We start from the raw sequence: 16868 nt of genomic DNA on the forward strand, positions 1-16868 counted from the left end.
AACAACAGTCTCGCCGTCCTCGCCACCAGCATCAGCCTCAGGCTCGTCCGCAGACTCAGCCTGTCAAGCCTCTTCCTTCATCAAAACCATCTCAACCCTTTTGACTCCTTTCTCCAGAGCATAGCTAGTCTCCCCCCGTCGCTACCTCTTCCTCAACCTATCGGAGGACGCCTTCAACTTTTCCTCAGCCGTTGGGAGGTCATCACTTCGGACCAGTGGGTCCTCAACATCATTCGCCACGGCTACTCTCTCAACTTCCAGACTCTTCCACCAGACCATCCTCCCGTAGAGTCTGCTTCTCACTCCTCCCAAACCCCCTTCCTCCTGAGGGAGGTCCAATCCCTCCTTCTTCTCAATGCCATCGAAGAGGTGCCTCCGGACCAAAGGGGTCAGGGATTCTACTCCCGCTACTTCCTGGTTCCCAAAAAAACAGGAGACCTTCGTCCCATCCTCGATCTCTTGGACCTCAACAAGTGTCTGGTCAAAGAAAAGTTCAGAATGCTCTCCCTGGCCACGCTTTACCCGCTTCTCTCTCACCACGACTGGCTATGCTCCCTAGACCTCAAGGAGGCCTACACTCACATCCCAATCAATCCGACTTCACGTCGCATGACTTCACGTATGCCATATAATTGTTAACCAATTCTCCGCACCTACATTGTTTAAATCGCTCTGAACTGTTTTTCGATATGCTGTAACCTCGATGTAACTTTGCTATAACTAAGCTGTAACTTCGCTGTAAATGTACAGTCTCTTATCCTGTAAACCGCTCTGAACTGTTTTGTGGTATTGCGGTATAAAAAAATAAAGTTATTATTATTATTATTATTATCTACGGTTTCAGATCCGGCACCATCACTATCAGTACAAAGTGCTATCCTTTGGCCTCGCATCATCACCCAGGGTGTTCACCAAGTGCCTTATTGTGGTAGCGGCCTTCCTCAGGTCTCACGACCTTCAGGTGTTCCCCTACTTGGACGATTGGCTGGTGAAAGCACCTACATCTCCGCTTGTGCTACAAGCCACTCAACACACCATCTCGTTCCTCCATCTCCTGGGGTTCGAGATCAACTACCCCAAGTCGCATCTGCTTCCCACACAGCGACTTCAGTTCATTGGAGCAGTTCTCGACACCACTCTAATGAGGGCATTTCTCCCCTCCGACCGCCATCGAACCCTGCTCCACCTCTGCCGTCAGGTGCTCCTTCATCACTCCATTCCAGCTCGGCAGATGATGATCCTCCTGGGCCACATGGCCTCGACGGTCCATGTACTTCCTCTGGCGCGACTCCACCTCAGGACACCTCAGTGGACTCTAGCCAACCAATGGTCACAGACCACCGATCCTCTTTCTCATCCCATCTCTGTGACATCGTCTCTTCAGCAATCTCTTTAATGGTGGTTGAACTCCTCCAATCTTTCCAGGGGTCTACTCTTTCACCTACCCCCTCACTCCATGATCATAACCACGGATGCCTCCCCTTATGCGTGGGGAGCTCACCTGGGAGATCTGCGCACCCAGGGACTCTGGACCCCTCCGGAGCATCAACATCACATCAATTTCCTGGAAATCAGAGCCATGTTCTATGCTCTCAAAGCCTTCCAGCACCTTCTCTACCCTCAGGTTCTTCTCCTATGCACAGACAATCAAGTCGCCATGTACTACATAAACAAGCAAGGCGGCACGGGATCTCCCCTCCTCTGTCAGGAGGCCATCCGCATCTGGACCTGGGCCACGGCCCACAGTCTCTTCCTCAAGGCTGTCTATATCCAGGGCGAACAGAACTCCCTAGCCGACAATCTCAGCCGCATCCTTCAACCTCACGAGTGGACTCTGGATCCTCCCACACTCCGCTCCATCTTTGCTCGCTGGGGCACCCCTCAGGTGGACCTCTTTGCAGCTCCTCACAACCATCAGCTGCCCCAGTTCTGTTCCAGACTCTTCTCTCCTCATCGTCTGGCCCCGGATGCATTCCTGCTCGACTGGACGGATCGGTTCCTCTATGCCTTTCCTCCACTGCCTCTGATGTTGCGGACGTTATTCAAACTCCGCAGGGACAGAGCCACCATGATTCTCATCGCCCCTCGGTGGCCTCGTCAACACTGGTTCTCCCTCCTGCTCCAGCTCAGCTCCAGAGAACCCATTCCTCTTCCTGTGTTTCCTACTCTACTTACACAGCAGCATCAGTCTCTACTGCATGCCAATCTGTCCTCGCTCCACCTGACAGCTTGGTTTCTCTCGGGCTGACCTCTCCAGAGAATCTGTCTCAGCCTGTCCGTCGTATTTTGGATGCCTCCAGGAAACCGGCCACCCTCCAATGTTACCATCAGAAGTGGACCCGGTTCTCCTCTTGGTGTCTACTACATCGCCACGATCCCACCTCATTGGCGGTGGAAACTGTACTGGACTATTTGCTCTCTCTATCCGACGCTGGCCTCAAGTCTACCTCAATCAGAGTCCACCTCAGTGCCATCACTGCGTTTCATGAGCCTATCCTCGGAAAACCTCTCACAGCTCATCCCCTGGTTTCCCGGTTCATGAGGGGCCTCTTCAATGTCAAACCACCTCTGAAGCCTCCTCCAGTCGTCTGGGACCTGAATGTGGTTTTGTCAGCCCTCATGAAACCTCCGTTTGAGCCTCTTGCCACTACTTCACTCAAATTTCTGACATGGAAGGTGCTTTTCCTCATTGCCATCACCTCTGCCAGGAGGGTTAGTGAGCTGCATGCACTGGTTGCCGACCCACCTTTCACTGTTTTTCACCATGACAAGGTGGTTCTGCGTACCCATCCGAAATTCCTCCCCAAGGTGGTTTCGGACTTTCATCTCAACCAGTCCATTGTGTTGCCTGTCTTTTTCCCTAAACCCCATTCTCACCCTGGGGAACAGGCATTGCACACGCTGGACTGTAAGCGTGCCCTTGCTTACTACCTTGACCGTACCAGGGCTCACCGCTCGTCTCCTCAGCTCTTTTTGTCCTTCGACCCTAACCGCCTAGGTCGTCCTGTCTCTAAACGGACGCTTTCCAACTGGCTTGCTGCCTGCATTGCGTTCTGTTATGCTCGGGCCGGTCTCTCACTGGAAGGTGCTGTCACGGCCCACAGAGTCAAAGCTATGGCTGCTTCTGTGGCTTTCCTCCGTTCCACGCCCATTGAGGAAATCTGCAAGGCTGCCACTTGGTCCTCAGTTCACACGTTCACTACTCACTACTGTCTGGATACCTTCTCCAGACGGGATGGGCACTTCGGCCAATCTGTGTTACACCATTTATTTTCCTAATGGCCAACCATCCCTCCTCCCTCTCTGTTAGCTTGGAGGTCACCCATACGTTAAGAATATGCTGCCTGCTTGTCCTGGGATAAAGCACAGTTACTTACCGTAACAGGTGTTATCCAGGGACAGCAGGCAGATATTCTTACGTCCCACCCACCTCCCCGGGTTGGCTTCTTAGCTGGCTTATCTTAACTGGGGACCACGCACTCCTCCGTCGGGCGGGAAAGCACTCGCGCATGTGCGGTGCGACCAACTAGAACTTTCTAGTAAAAAGTGTCCGTACCGGGGCTCCGTCGGTGACGTCACCCATACGTTAAGAATATCTGCCTGCTGTCCCTGGATAACACCTGTTACGGTAAGTAACTGTGCTATCTGTTTACAGTAATTTCTAAATATATATAAAGTGGAACCTTGGTTTACAAGCATAATTTGTTCCAGAAGCATGCTCGTAAACCAAATTGCTTGTATAATCAAAGCGAGTTTCCCCATAGGAAGTAAGGGAAACTCGCTTTGATTCATTCCACCTCCTCCTCTCTCCCCTCCCCCCACCCGAGGCTACCGGCGCTTCTCCATCACCCCCCTACCCCTCGCTTGAACTGGCATCGCACCCCCCACGAGAGCCGCATTGCATCGGAGAGAATGAGAGCCAGAAGGCTTTGAGCATGTGCAGATGCTCAAGGCCCAGCCCAGGCAAGAGGCGGGATCTTTTTTTAAATGGCACCGGAATGCAGCAGATGGGGTAAGGAGCTTGTATGGGTGGGCGGGTGGGCAGATGCTGCTTCCAGCATGGGGGTGCAATGTGGTTCTCGTCGGGAGGCAATCACGGGCGGAGGGTATGATGCCGGTTCGAGCGGGACAGTGCTCATTTTGCGAGTTAAGGTTTGCGGGAGTGTTTTGCTCGTCTTGCAAAACACTCGCAAACCGGGTTACTCGCAAACCGAGGTTCCACTGTATTCTTAAAAGAACTCCTTAGCACTACTCTACATCAAAGAGCACATCAAGACAACCAGGATCACGGATGTTAAGTATACTGGGGAATCCATCTGGGTAAACCTGGCCAGGGGCGGAGAAAAATGCCTGTACCTCGGTGTGGTATACAGACCTCCTAGACAATCGGAGGACAAAGACGCAGAATTAATTGAGGACATTGAGAGTATCACCTTGCGGGGGGATGTTGTTCTATTAGGTGACTTCAATATGCCTGATGTAGACTGGAACACACTCTCAGCGACAAATTGTGACAGCAGGAGGATATTAGCGTCCATGAAGGGAGTACAGCTTAAACAAATGGTGCTAGAGCCTACTAGGGCCCAGGCCATCCTGGACTTGGTACTCACGAACGGGGAAAGTGTCTCGGAGGTCTCGGTGGGAGAACCGCTAGCCACCAGTGACCATAACATGGTATGGTTTAACCTTAGGAAAGGCTTCCCTAGATCTCAAACAAGAACAAGGGTACTCAATTTCCGGGGCGCTGACTTCGAACGCATGGGAGATTTCGTTCATCAGACACTACAGGTTCAAGAAGCGACCGATAATGTGGAAGCTATGTGGTCAACCTTGAAATCGACCATTCAGGAGGCAACTGTCCGCTACATTAAATCGGTAAATAAACAACAAAGAAACAAGAGACCCAAATGGTTCACTGATGAGGTCTCGTACCGCGTAAAGGAGAAGAAAAGAGCATTTCTCTCATACAAACGCACCGGGGAGAAAGAAGCGAACATTGAATACAAGACAAAGTCCGCAGCGGTCAAAACAGCAGTCAGGGAGGCCAAACTTCGAATGGAAGAAACTCTAGCGAAGAATATTACGAAAGGGGACAAATCCTTCTTCAGGTACATTAGCGAGAGGAAGAAGAACACAAATGGTATTGTACGCCTTAGAACGCCAGACGGGAGTTATGTAGAAACAGATTCAGATAAAGCTAAACTGCTGAATGATTACTTCTGCTCTGTCTTTACCTGTGAAGCACCAGGGCACGGGCCACGGTTGGAAACAAAGCAAAGCATGGAAGATCCATTTCAGAATTTTGAATTCACAACTGCTGATGTTTACAGAGAACTGTCAAAACTCAAGGTGAACAAAGCCATGGGGCCGGACAATTTACACCCACGAGTACTCAGAGAGCTATGTGATGTTCTAGCGAAACCATTAGCCATGCTCTTCAATCTCTCCCTAAGTACGGGGAGAGTCCCCCTGAACTGGAAAACAGCTAACGTCGTTCCTCTGCACAAAAAGGGATGCAGAGCAGAGACTGCAAATTACCGACCGGTGAGTCTCACATCAATTGTGTGTAAACTCATGGAAACTCTACTCAAAGGTAAATTAGACATGATTTTGGATGAGGGAGACCTAAGGGATCCCCGTCAACATGGATTCACTAGGGGTAGGTCATGCCAATCCAATCTTATTAGCTTCTTCGATTGGGTGACGGGAAAGCTAGACCTGGGAGAGTCTCTGGACATAGTGTACTTGGATTTCAGCAAGGCGTTTGACAGTGTTCCGCACCGCAGACTATTAAACAAGATGAAGTCGATGGGTCTAGGCGGGAAGCTAACTGCATGGGTGAATGATTGGCTGAGTGGAAGACTTCAGAGGGTGGTGGTCAACGGCACCCTCTCTGAGACATCAGAGGTGACTAGCGGAGTGCCGCAGGGCTCGGTCCTGGGACCATCCCTTTTCAACATATTCATAAGAGACTTGACCCAAGGGCTTCAGGGTAAAGTAACACTGTTCGCCGATGACGCCAAACTGTGTAATATAGTAAGTGAAAACAATCTTAAGGATAGTATGACGCAAGATCTGATCATGTTGGAAAACTGGTCCTCGACATGGCAGCTGGGCTTCAACGCAAAGAAATGTAAGGTCATGCATCTCGGCTGCGGAAACCCATGCAAAACTTACACCTTGAACGGAGAAACACTAGCTAGGACTTCAGAAGAACGGGACTTGGGAGTAATCGTCAGCGCAGACATGAAGGCTACCAAACAAGTGGAGCAGGCCTCATCCAAGGCAAGGCAAATGTTGGGATGTATCAATAGAGGCTTCATCAGCCGCAAACCTGAAGTCATAATGCCGCTCTACAGAACCATGGTAAGACCTCACCTGGAATACTGTGTGCAATTTTGGAGACCACACTACCGAAAAGATGTGCTTCGAGTTGAATCGGTCCAGCGAATGGCCACTAGAATGGTCTCCGGACTCAAGAGTCTCCCATACGAGGAAAGACTGGATAAACTGCAGCTCTACACTCTTGAGGAGCGCAGAGAAAGGGGAGACATGATTGAGACGTTTAAGTACATCACAGGTCGTGTCGAGGCGGAAAGCGATATATTCTTCCCTAAGGGTCCCTCGGTCACAAGAGGGCACCTGTTCAAACTCAGAGGAGGGAAATTTAATGGTGACACCAGGAAGTATTTCTTTACAGAAAGGGTGGTGGATCAGTGGAACAAACTTCCGGTGCAAGTGGTCAAGGCCACCAGTGTACTCGACTTTAAAAACAAATGGGACATCCACGTGGGGTCCTTACGGGGGTCGAGCTAGGGAACTAGGTCATTAGCACTCAGACTTGATGGGGTGGGTCAGAAGAGTGGGCAGACTTGATGGGCTGCAGCCCTTTTCTGCCGTCATCTTTCTATGTTTCTATGTTACTTAGGCTGATAATTTACCAAAGAAATGCAAACTTTGTTTTTAGAAAGAAAAGATATATTTTCAAAGAAGCTCTCTGGCTATTAAAGATTTCCTCTGGAAAGCTGACAGTTTGTTACAGACACCCAGTTAATGATAATAACTAATGGGCAGACCAGATGAACTGTTCAGGTCTTTATCTACCATCATTTACTATTTTACTTCTCTGCCTCCTGAAAAAACTGACAGGTTCTCACAGATACAAACTTAACTACAGTCAAACCTCGGTTTGCGAGACGAGCAAAACACTTCAGCAAACTGTGACTCACAAAGCGAACATTGCCTTGGTAAACGAGTCCGCCAAACCAGAGAAGAGTTAAGACGCATGTGCCGAATTTCCCAACGTGGTAAACTAAAGAAAAGTTGCATGCATGCTTTCCCCTCACCTTCCCTTTGAAGCCTGCCTTCAAATTTTCGCCCCCCCCTATTCAAACTCTACATTAGACCTGTCCTAGGCATAACCCACAAATACAGATTCACTCCTTCGCGGATGACATCCAGCTATACTGCTAGGAAAAATCCATGAAGCCCAGATTGCGAAACTCCTAAACTGCCTCTCTGAAATCAAAGACTGGATGCCCGTCAACAAATTACAACTAAACGCCTTCAAAATGGAACTTTTTTGAATCCACAAAGAACACTGCAAATACATCTGTCCCTTGCTGCATTGGGACTCAACTAACATAACTGCAAAAGACCAAGCACACAGCCTAGGAATACTTCTTGACTTCAACCTATCGCTTTCCAACTATATCTCTCAGGTAGTATCTTCCTCATTTTACTACCTGTGAGAACTCCAAAAAAATAAGGAACTACTTTTCTAAGTCTGACTTCACCCAGCTACTCCATCCCGCAACCCTATCTCCCAGGCTTTATCATTAGCTGCCCGTAGCCAAATGTGTCATCAAGGACCTGATGCTAGCGTTCAGATCCTTGCATGACATGATGACCAAACTTCTTCCATACATGCCGAACAGGTCCCTCAGTTCCTAAGATGCAAAATGCTTCAACTGCAAATTGCCAAACAAAGTTTCTACTCATACTTCATATCAACCCACTGGAATCAGTTGCCCACACAGATTAGATCTCATGAAGGACTCCTCAACTTTAGGAAATCAATAAAAACATACCTCTTCACCTAACTCCCCACTTATGACCGATAGATTATAAAGAAATGTATATTGATTCAAGATCCTCGGTATGTGTCGCATTAGGATAAAAACTTGTTTGAAAAACCTTGCACTGTAACTGGCAAATTGCAATTTGTTAACTGTATATTATGTATGTTAACCTGTAACCCGTTCTGAGCTCTTTGGGGAAGCTGGGATAGAAACAAATTAAATAAATAAGTCTTCCTGTTTTGCTTGTCCATTCTTTTTCCCCCTATTATTTTTTCCTTTCTTCAGCTAATGTTGAAGTTCAGATGGATTTTTCTGGAAATGCCACATCTTCAGCAGAGTATGAACCCCAGGATTTGGGGCCGGGAATCCACATCAAACAGGTAACTGAAAGTCACTTGGGAAACCAATTTCTCTCTTTAGTTTTTTCAAAATACAGTGGTGCCTCACACAACGAACTTAATTCGTTCCAGGAGCAAGTTTGTTATGCGAAAAGTTCGTTGTGTGAAACGCGTTTTCCCATAAGAATACATGTAAAACAAAATAATTCGTTCTGCAGCCCTGTTTTCCCATAAGAATACATGTAAAACAAAATAATTCGTTCTGCAGCCCTACCCGCCCGATCGCAGCGTTCCGCCATTTCCCTCCCTCCACCTCACCTTATATGCAGAGTTTGCCAGCTTTCTTTTTCACCCAGCCGCATGCTTTCAAAAAGCTGTGCACGCGCAGCTGCTGGAGTTGATCAATGTTCTCCTCTCCTGCAACTTCCTGTTTCCGGTTGCGTCAGAGGAGAAGATTGAACAACAGAGCATCTGCGCATGTGCTGCTCTTTGAAAGTGTGTGGCTGGCCGAAAAAGAAAGCCGGAAAACTCGGCATCTAAGGTGAGGTGGAGGGAGATGATGGAACACTGCATTCAGACAGGAGGGTGCTGCTGTTCCCGGCTCACATTAGGAAGCGGCGAGAGTAGTTCCGCCCCCCCCCGGGCCCCTCGGGCGACTTCGTTGTGTGAAACGAAGTCCGTTGTACGAATCAAGACAAGAAGTTCATTGTGCGCAGCGTTCGCTGTGCGAGGCGTCCGTTATGCGAGGCACCACTGTATGTCTCTGTGATTAGGATTAGTATGATCACTGAATTTTATTGGGAGTTTACCTGGGGCCATAAGGAATAAGTCCCCGATGCACAAATGGTTTTCTTGCAAGTAAGACAAGTTTTAACCTGTCTTGCAAGGAAACTCCCCTTCTGTTGCTCATAAGGGTTCTCCAAGGTTGCTACTATTGTCTTAGCAGCCATCAAGATTCCTGTTCTAAAGCATTACAAGAAGCTCATTAGTATTCTAATGAGCACTCTGTGTAATGCACAACAAGGAAATGCATTATTTCCCATGAAGACTTTACTGGCAGGGTCTGAGTTGTCGTAGTCTTGTCAGTGTCTGAGCACTGATTACTGTATATAGGACGAGATTTATTGGCCAAAAATGGGGGATTCATCCTATATTTGAGTCATCACCCGATGACCATCCAAATCCCTCCCAGACTTGTTGTAGGCCTCATCTGGCCTGAGGTTTGACCTCGTAGGACAAGAGGGATCCCTCCTGTCTTGCTGACACACAATTTTTTTAAACACCCCCCTCTCCCCCCATCCCCGGAGGCAAACATCAAGGGAGAGGCTCAGCACGGGGCAGGAGAGCGGAAAGATCGCGCCTGTCCCATACTCTGCTGGACCGCCAGGGATTAAAAACTGCAAACAAGGTACACGCGAGGTGGAGGGGGTTAAAAAAAATTGTTAGTCGGCCAGGACGGGAGAGATCCCTCCTGTCCCGACCTACCACTAGACCACCAGTGGGGGTACAGGGTAGGCATTTGGGAGGTTGGGTGCGGAGCCTGACATGGAGTGTGGGGGGTTGGGGTGTAGAGCCTGGCAGGGAGTGTGCGGGGTTGGGTGCGGAGCTTGGCTGGGCAGGGAGGGAAGAGGGCTGAGTGCAGAACCTGGCAGGGGAGGGTGTGAGGGAGGGGACACTGGGTGCATATCCTGGCAAGGCATGGCAATCGAATATTAAGCCCGCGTCTTATATTCGAATCAACCATTTTTCCTCTTTTTTTGGGGGGAAAATGGAGGTCTCGACTTGAGTATATATGGTAGCTGGTAAAGATCCTGATTCCCAATTTATTTATTTTTTAAAACACCCCTTCCCGACAAGATAACCCCTGCGAACCTCCTGACCACCTATCTTTAAATTGCAGATCAGCATAAGGGATGCCCACCCCCTCCTGCCATCTCTCCTGTCCCTGATCCCTCCCCCCCCCTTACCTTTTTGCTGAAAAGTTTAACAGGAGGGATATCCAATTTTTAAAAATTCACCTAAATCCTTTTCCTAATCTGAAGGAAAATATGGAACCTAGTATTATCTAGATATGATTTGGTTATTTTTCCAATGCACATAAATTTGCATTAGACTAAATTTCATTTGACTTTTGGATGCCCAGTATTTTAGAGCTCCTTTTACGAAGGCGCATTAGGGCCTTAATACGCACGCTAGCCGCAACCGCCTCCTCTTGAGCAGGCGGTAGTTTTTTGGCTAGCACGCTAATCCGGTGCTTGCGTTAAAAACGCTAGCGCACCTTCATAAAAGAAGCCCTTAGTCTCCCAAGGTCCTCATGTAATTTCATGCAATCCCTTTGAAATTTCACAATATTGAATAGTTTTGTGTCCTCTGCAAATTTGATGAACTCACTTATCCACACTACTAGATCATTTGTAAATATGTTAGAAATCATCAGTCCCAATATGTGTCATAATCCAAGAAAAGGAACTACCGTATTTTCACGCATATAACGTGAGCGTTATACACGATTTTACAAACCGTGCATAACCATGCGCGTTATACGTGTGAGCGCGTTGTACAATTTTTTTTTTTTCATTCTGATCTGGCATTCCCCCTGCGAACCGGCATCTCCCCCCCCCCCCCCGCTCACGTCACCCCCCTCCCCCGCGATTCTACATCCCCCCCAGCATCGCAAAAACAACTCTTACCCGATTGGGCACCGGCACCAGCACCAATGCACAGCATGTGCCAGTGCCAGTGCCCGAAGATCCTCCCTCGGGTTGGGCTGGGCTGGGCTGGGTGGTGCGAGAGAGATCCTCCTTCTTCCTGTGCTGGGCTGGACTAGGCTTTGAGCATTTGCGCATGCTCAAAGCCTTCTGGTCTCGCTCTCTCCGAGATAACAGAAACAACTGGTTTTAGTCATATAGGTTACAACATTTTATAATTTTTATAAGTAATATCAGAGTCTGATTTAAAATTTGAAAAAGGTACCAAGTCTTAGTAAAATAGTTTAAGCCTAATTTGGGGCTCCTTTTAGAAAATCATGCTAGAAGTTTTTAGCAGGGCGGTGCGCTGAATGCTCTGACGCTGCTCCAATGCTCATAGGAATTAAGGAGTGTCTAGATTATGACAACAAAAATTATACCATTATTGGGCTAAGGTTTAGGGTTAGGCTTCTTTTGCAAATGATTGGGAAACAAATTCCCCTGTACACTCCGTGCCAGTCAGTTGGTAATAGAAGATCACACATTTCATGGGTTCTAGTGTGCTATCTGCACCTGATTTCCACTTAGGCCCACACTGCTGGGTACTGTAGCCTTGGTTTTCATAAACCAATTTGGGCACTGTTCCAGATCCACTGGTCAGCTGCGTTCTAGTAATCATCACATATGTCTAGTCATTCAGTAACATTATGCTGGAGATTTCGTTTTAGGTTAACATCCTGTTTCATCAGGCACAATGATCTTCAGAGATTCCAAGGTTCCTAATAATGATTAACAAATGCTCCAGTTTCGGAATTTAACCTGAAAATCCGGAACTTCTATTTATCAAGACCAACAGAATATTTTTTAAATTATGAAGAAAGTAGCAAAACGTACCTGAGAATGAGTAATTTAATTCAGTGATACACTAGAAAAGACCAATGCTGCAAGCTAAATTACATTTCATTTGTGATTTCTATTCTGCCATTACCTTGTGGTTTAAGGCGGATTATATACGAGTTGTCAGGACATTTTAATTTAATTTAATTCTTATATACCGCTAATACCGTGAGGTTCTAAGCGGTTTACAAAAATGATACATTAAAGATACAATAAATAAAATAAATAAATAAAGATAGGTACTTGGAAGTTCCCTTACTGTCCCAAAGGCTCACAATCTAGCTAAAGTACCTGAGAAAACAATTTATGAAAAGTAAAGATAAAAATATAAAGACAGAGGTAGAGATAGAGAGAGATGAATATTCCAACAAGTAATGAATAAATAAGTTAAGTTAGAATTAAAAATAGTAAGTAAAATAAATAAAAAAGAGATAAAAAATAAGTATAAATAAAATATGTTCCAAAAAGCATTAGGATCTGATGTTTAAGCCAAAGAGAGAAAAAACAATCAACCGCCATCAACCCCAGTTCCGATGGCTGTCACCTGGGGTTCCGGGATTCCTCCAAGAACAAAGTGACATCTCAGGCAGGGCAATCGCCTCCACAGCCGAATATGATGCGAACCCCTCCGAGGCAGACCTCCCAACAACAGCATCGCCTGCGAGCCTGCTCTGACTCGCTGTCTTCCTCCCCATCGGCACGTCCCCAAATGCCGTAAGACAGAAACATGCCCGTTTGCCCTGGGCCTTGAGCGAATCGCTGTGCAGTTTGGCCTGCTTTGGTGAAGTTAGTTTCGGCGAAAGGGGGCGGAGCTGGCTCACACGCCCAAGCTGGAAGGGGGACAGTCTCGCTAGAGGCTCTGTGGAGGAGCCGGCCCCAAGGTGTGCTTGCTACCGCTTGTAGCCGTGAGTGCCCGTAGAGATTCAGTGGGAGAACGGGCCCAAAGACAGTGAAATCCGCCGACTGCATGTTCAGCATAATGAAAGCAATAGGCTTCAGGTGGGACCGATGGACTCTTCCACCGGCGACATGGGTCAGTCCCTGCCGCTGGATCTTGAAGAAGAAAAAAGTCTCCTCTCCCAGCTGGCAAAGGAGAGGAGGCCAAGCGGGTTCGACCGACCTGCAGGCCGGTCCGATGGAATCCTTCCGTGGCGGCGTGAGGTGGCTCCCGCCTTCATCGGCCCTCAGCACGCCATTGGTGGATCTTGAATTTAACGGAGCTGGTCTCCTGCAGGCTCGGGAGGGGGAGAAGTAGTGCTCCCACGCTCCTCTCCGCTTGTGGTTGGACATAGACACAAGGAGCCGAAAGCCAGACCTCTCACATCCACCACGAAAAGAATCGGGACCCAATCCTGCAACTCTTAACCGCCACCATAGAACCATTCAAGCAGCAGGTAACGGCTCCCTCAGCTGTTGGATCGGAGCAACTGTCAAACTGGAAATCGGCGAAGTGAGCTCGAAGTGAGCTCAAAAGAAACAAATATAAACGAGACTGGAGGTCCCAAACAAAAGCAGTAGAGACAGAACAAAAAACCAATAAAAAAAAAATTCAAAAGAAAAATCAACAAGGCAAAATAAAACAAAAAACAGGTAAGGGAGACAGCACAGAAGATGACCTAACTGGCTGCCATCTTGTTGGAATTTAGGAGTACATTAGGAGAGTAGTGACTTTGAATGTGTCCAGTGTGAATTCTCCTATTAAATGGGCTAAATTACTATGTTATCTAAGTTGCCAAGAAGTGGATATAGCTTGTTTACAAGAAACCAAATTGTCTGATGTAGAACATATGAAACTCAAAACTGGATAGGTAGGAGAGGTTTGTTGTTCCTCTACTAATTGTAAGAAAGGTAGGGTAGCAGTACTTCTTAGTAAATGTTTACAGTCCCTTCCCGAACTAAACTGCTTGCCAAAGATACTTATGGCCACTTTGTGCTCTTGCAGTGACTTTGAATGCATTCAGTTTCAATCTATTAGTAGAGCATGCCTATGAGCATGCCTTTTTTCAATCTCTGGTTCAGACTGCTTTGGGATCAGTTACAGGCCCTCTGATCTTTGCGGGGGATTTGAATTAAGTGCTTGATCCTTCTCTAGACAGGTCTTCCCCAGGCAGGCAGGCAGGCAGGCACCCAATCCTCATAAGGGGATCCCCTACTTGTGTACTACTCTGGATTTAATTGACACTTGGAGATTGTTACACCCCACCAACTGCGATTATATGCATCTCTCCCACTCTCATTCTGCTTGGTCCTGTATAGATTATGTACTTGTATCACAATCATTATTCTCTCGGGTTCTTTCCTCTGTTCATGCCATGGTGCTAGTAGACATGGAGGTGGGGAATCGCAGAAGTGGTGGTTGGTTGGCGTTTTCCTGCTTATCTGTACAATGACTCTCGTTTTCAACAATACTTAGTAGAACGGTGGGCAGATTACACTCATTTTAATGCTGAGCATGCCATTGACCTGATCCTTTACTGGGAAGCCTCTTAAGGCGGTTTTTCGTGGCGATGTCATTGCTTCATGTTGCTGCACAGAACCGCCGTATTGCTGCTAAAATTCTCGAACGCCAGTTTCAGCATGCCAAGAAATCTTATCTCCAATATCCAACACCCACGCACAAGGAATGTATGCTAATGGCACAGGTGGCTTTAAACACTCTGCTGCATTAACAAGCTCAGCGGGGCACAATCTATAGAAAATTTAAATTTTTTCATTTTGGAAACCGTCCCAGGCGCTTTCTAGCTCAACTCACTAAGTCATGGAGTGGGCCTTGATTAGTTCACTCTTCATCTACCAGATGGTACCATTACTAATGCTACAGACAAGATCTCCAAGTCCTTTTGTGACTATTTCTCCCATTTGAATTCAGCTGATTTGCCCTCTCAGCCCTCTTTGGTGCAGGCGTATCTGGACAATGCCTCTACTGTGTCTTACCCTTCAGATGTTAGACACTTTGAATGCGCCTTTGAGAGTGGTGGAAATTCGACAAGTCATTAAGTTTCTGTCCACCTGCAAGGCACCCGGACCCGACGGGTTTACCGCAGAGTATTATAAATTACTTCTTTACCACCTTCCAGGTGCACTTTTCCGTTACTTTAATACATTCCAAAAATCAATTCAAACCGCTCTGACAAATTTATCTCCTAAACAGAAGCCTTTCTACTCTCAAGGATATATTCCCTATCTTTCACGATGCAATTTAATATCCTCTTTCTATTTCTTATGTAACCCTCATTCTTGCCTCCTGTAATTCGCTGATTGTCTAGCCTTCTTCGAATGTAAACCGCCTAGAAGTCTCTCGACTATGCGGTATAGAAGTTATTATTATTATAGAAGATATTATTATTATTATTTCTTCATGTTATTCACACCATTGCAAATTTTGGTATCATCCGCAAAGAGGCAAATCTTACCCAACAACCCTTCAGCAATATCGTTTTTAAAAATGTTAAAAAGAACCAGCCCAAGAACAGAACCCTAAGGCACACCACTGATAACATCCCTTTCCTCAGAGCGATCTCCGTTGATCACTACCCTCTGTCGCCTTCCAGTCAACCAGTTCTTGACTCAGTCTGTCACTTTGGGACCCATCCCGAGGACACTCAGTTTATTTATTAAACGTCTATATGGGACATTGTCAAAGGCTTTGCTAAAATCTAAATACACCACATCTAGCGCACATCTTCTATCCATTTCTCTGGTCACCCAGTCAAATAAATTAATCAGGTTTGTCTGACAAGACCTACCTCTAGTGAATCCATGTTGCCTCCGGTCCTATAATCCACAGGATTCCAGAAACTTGACCATTCTCTGTTTTAAAAGTGTTTCCATTAATTTGCTTACCACAGAAGTCAGACTTACTGGCCTGTAATTCTCTACTTCTTTCTTACTTTCACTTTTGTGGAGAAGGACCATATCCACCCTTCGCCAGTCTTCCGGTACCACTCCTGAGTCTAAAGACTCATTGAAGAGGTCAGTCAACGGAGCCACCAGAACTTTCCTAAGTTCCTTCAGCACCCTAGGATGTACACCATCTGGCCCCATTGCTTTGTCTACCTTTATTTTAGCTAACTCCTCCTTACGATTCCACAGGATATCACCCAACTACATGATCTTAATATACAGCCCTTGTTGGAAAAGACAAAAAAAAATGCTTGCTGACTTGGCGGCATTTTCCTATTTCTTTGATTGGATGCATTGCTCTTTATAGTATGATTCTTCTTCCTCAATGGCTGTATGTTTACCAAATTCTGCCCCTGACCTTCTCAAGGACTGGAGAGCGTCAGTTGGACAAATTACTACTTGGGTTTCTTTGGTTGGGTGGCTGCCCTCGTCTTCCTCTACGCCTGGTGACTTTGCTGATAGATGGGGGTGGCCTGGGTTTGTTGCCTTTATGGAGATATGTCACATGATGCATATTCACAATTGGTTTCTTTCTACATCTTACTTCTCCTGGACTCTGGTGGAATTACAGTTTTGGAAACCCTATCATTTCAGTTATCTCTTACATAGTCCTCGAGTTGTGGCTGCTGTCCTGGGGAACCCATATTATTTTTTTCTTTCTCCCTTGAGATTCACCTGGCGCCAAATATGTGCTCAGTTGCATTTAAACTTTCAGATTACACCTCTCTTACCCATCTGTGGAAATGGCTCCTTTCTACCAGGTATGACAGCTCCCAGATTTCTGGCAGATAGGAGGGGAAACATTTCCTATTTATATTAGATCCTTACTGATGAGGGTACTCTGCCAACACTTTCCCAGTTGCACAATGCTTATGGTTAGAGTAGATTGGCATCCAATCTCCAATTTGGGCACTATGTGACTTCTCTGCCCTCCTTGGTGCTGCTTGCTACATAAGAATATA

At 46.8% G+C, this 16868-nt stretch overlaps 1 protein-coding gene across 6 annotated transcripts in view; it reads left to right on the plus strand.

Moving 5' to 3' along the window:
- The window catches only part of RFWD3 (ring finger and WD repeat domain 3), a 395707-nt gene that overhangs the window by 185066 nt on the left and 193773 nt on the right, over positions 1-16868 (plus strand). For all 6 annotated transcript variants that reach the window (XM_033942519.1, XM_033942524.1, XM_033942520.1 and 3 more), the window contains one exon: positions 8367-8461. In XM_033942519.1, coding sequence (XP_033798410.1) covers positions 8367-8461 — 95 coding nt within the window. The remainder of the gene's footprint in view (positions 1-8366; positions 8462-16868) is intronic.

Source organism: Geotrypetes seraphini, chromosome 4 (assembly GCF_902459505.1).
Source record: "Geotrypetes seraphini chromosome 4, aGeoSer1.1, whole genome shotgun sequence".
Classification (NCBI taxonomy): domain Eukaryota; kingdom Metazoa; phylum Chordata; class Amphibia; order Gymnophiona; family Dermophiidae; genus Geotrypetes; species Geotrypetes seraphini.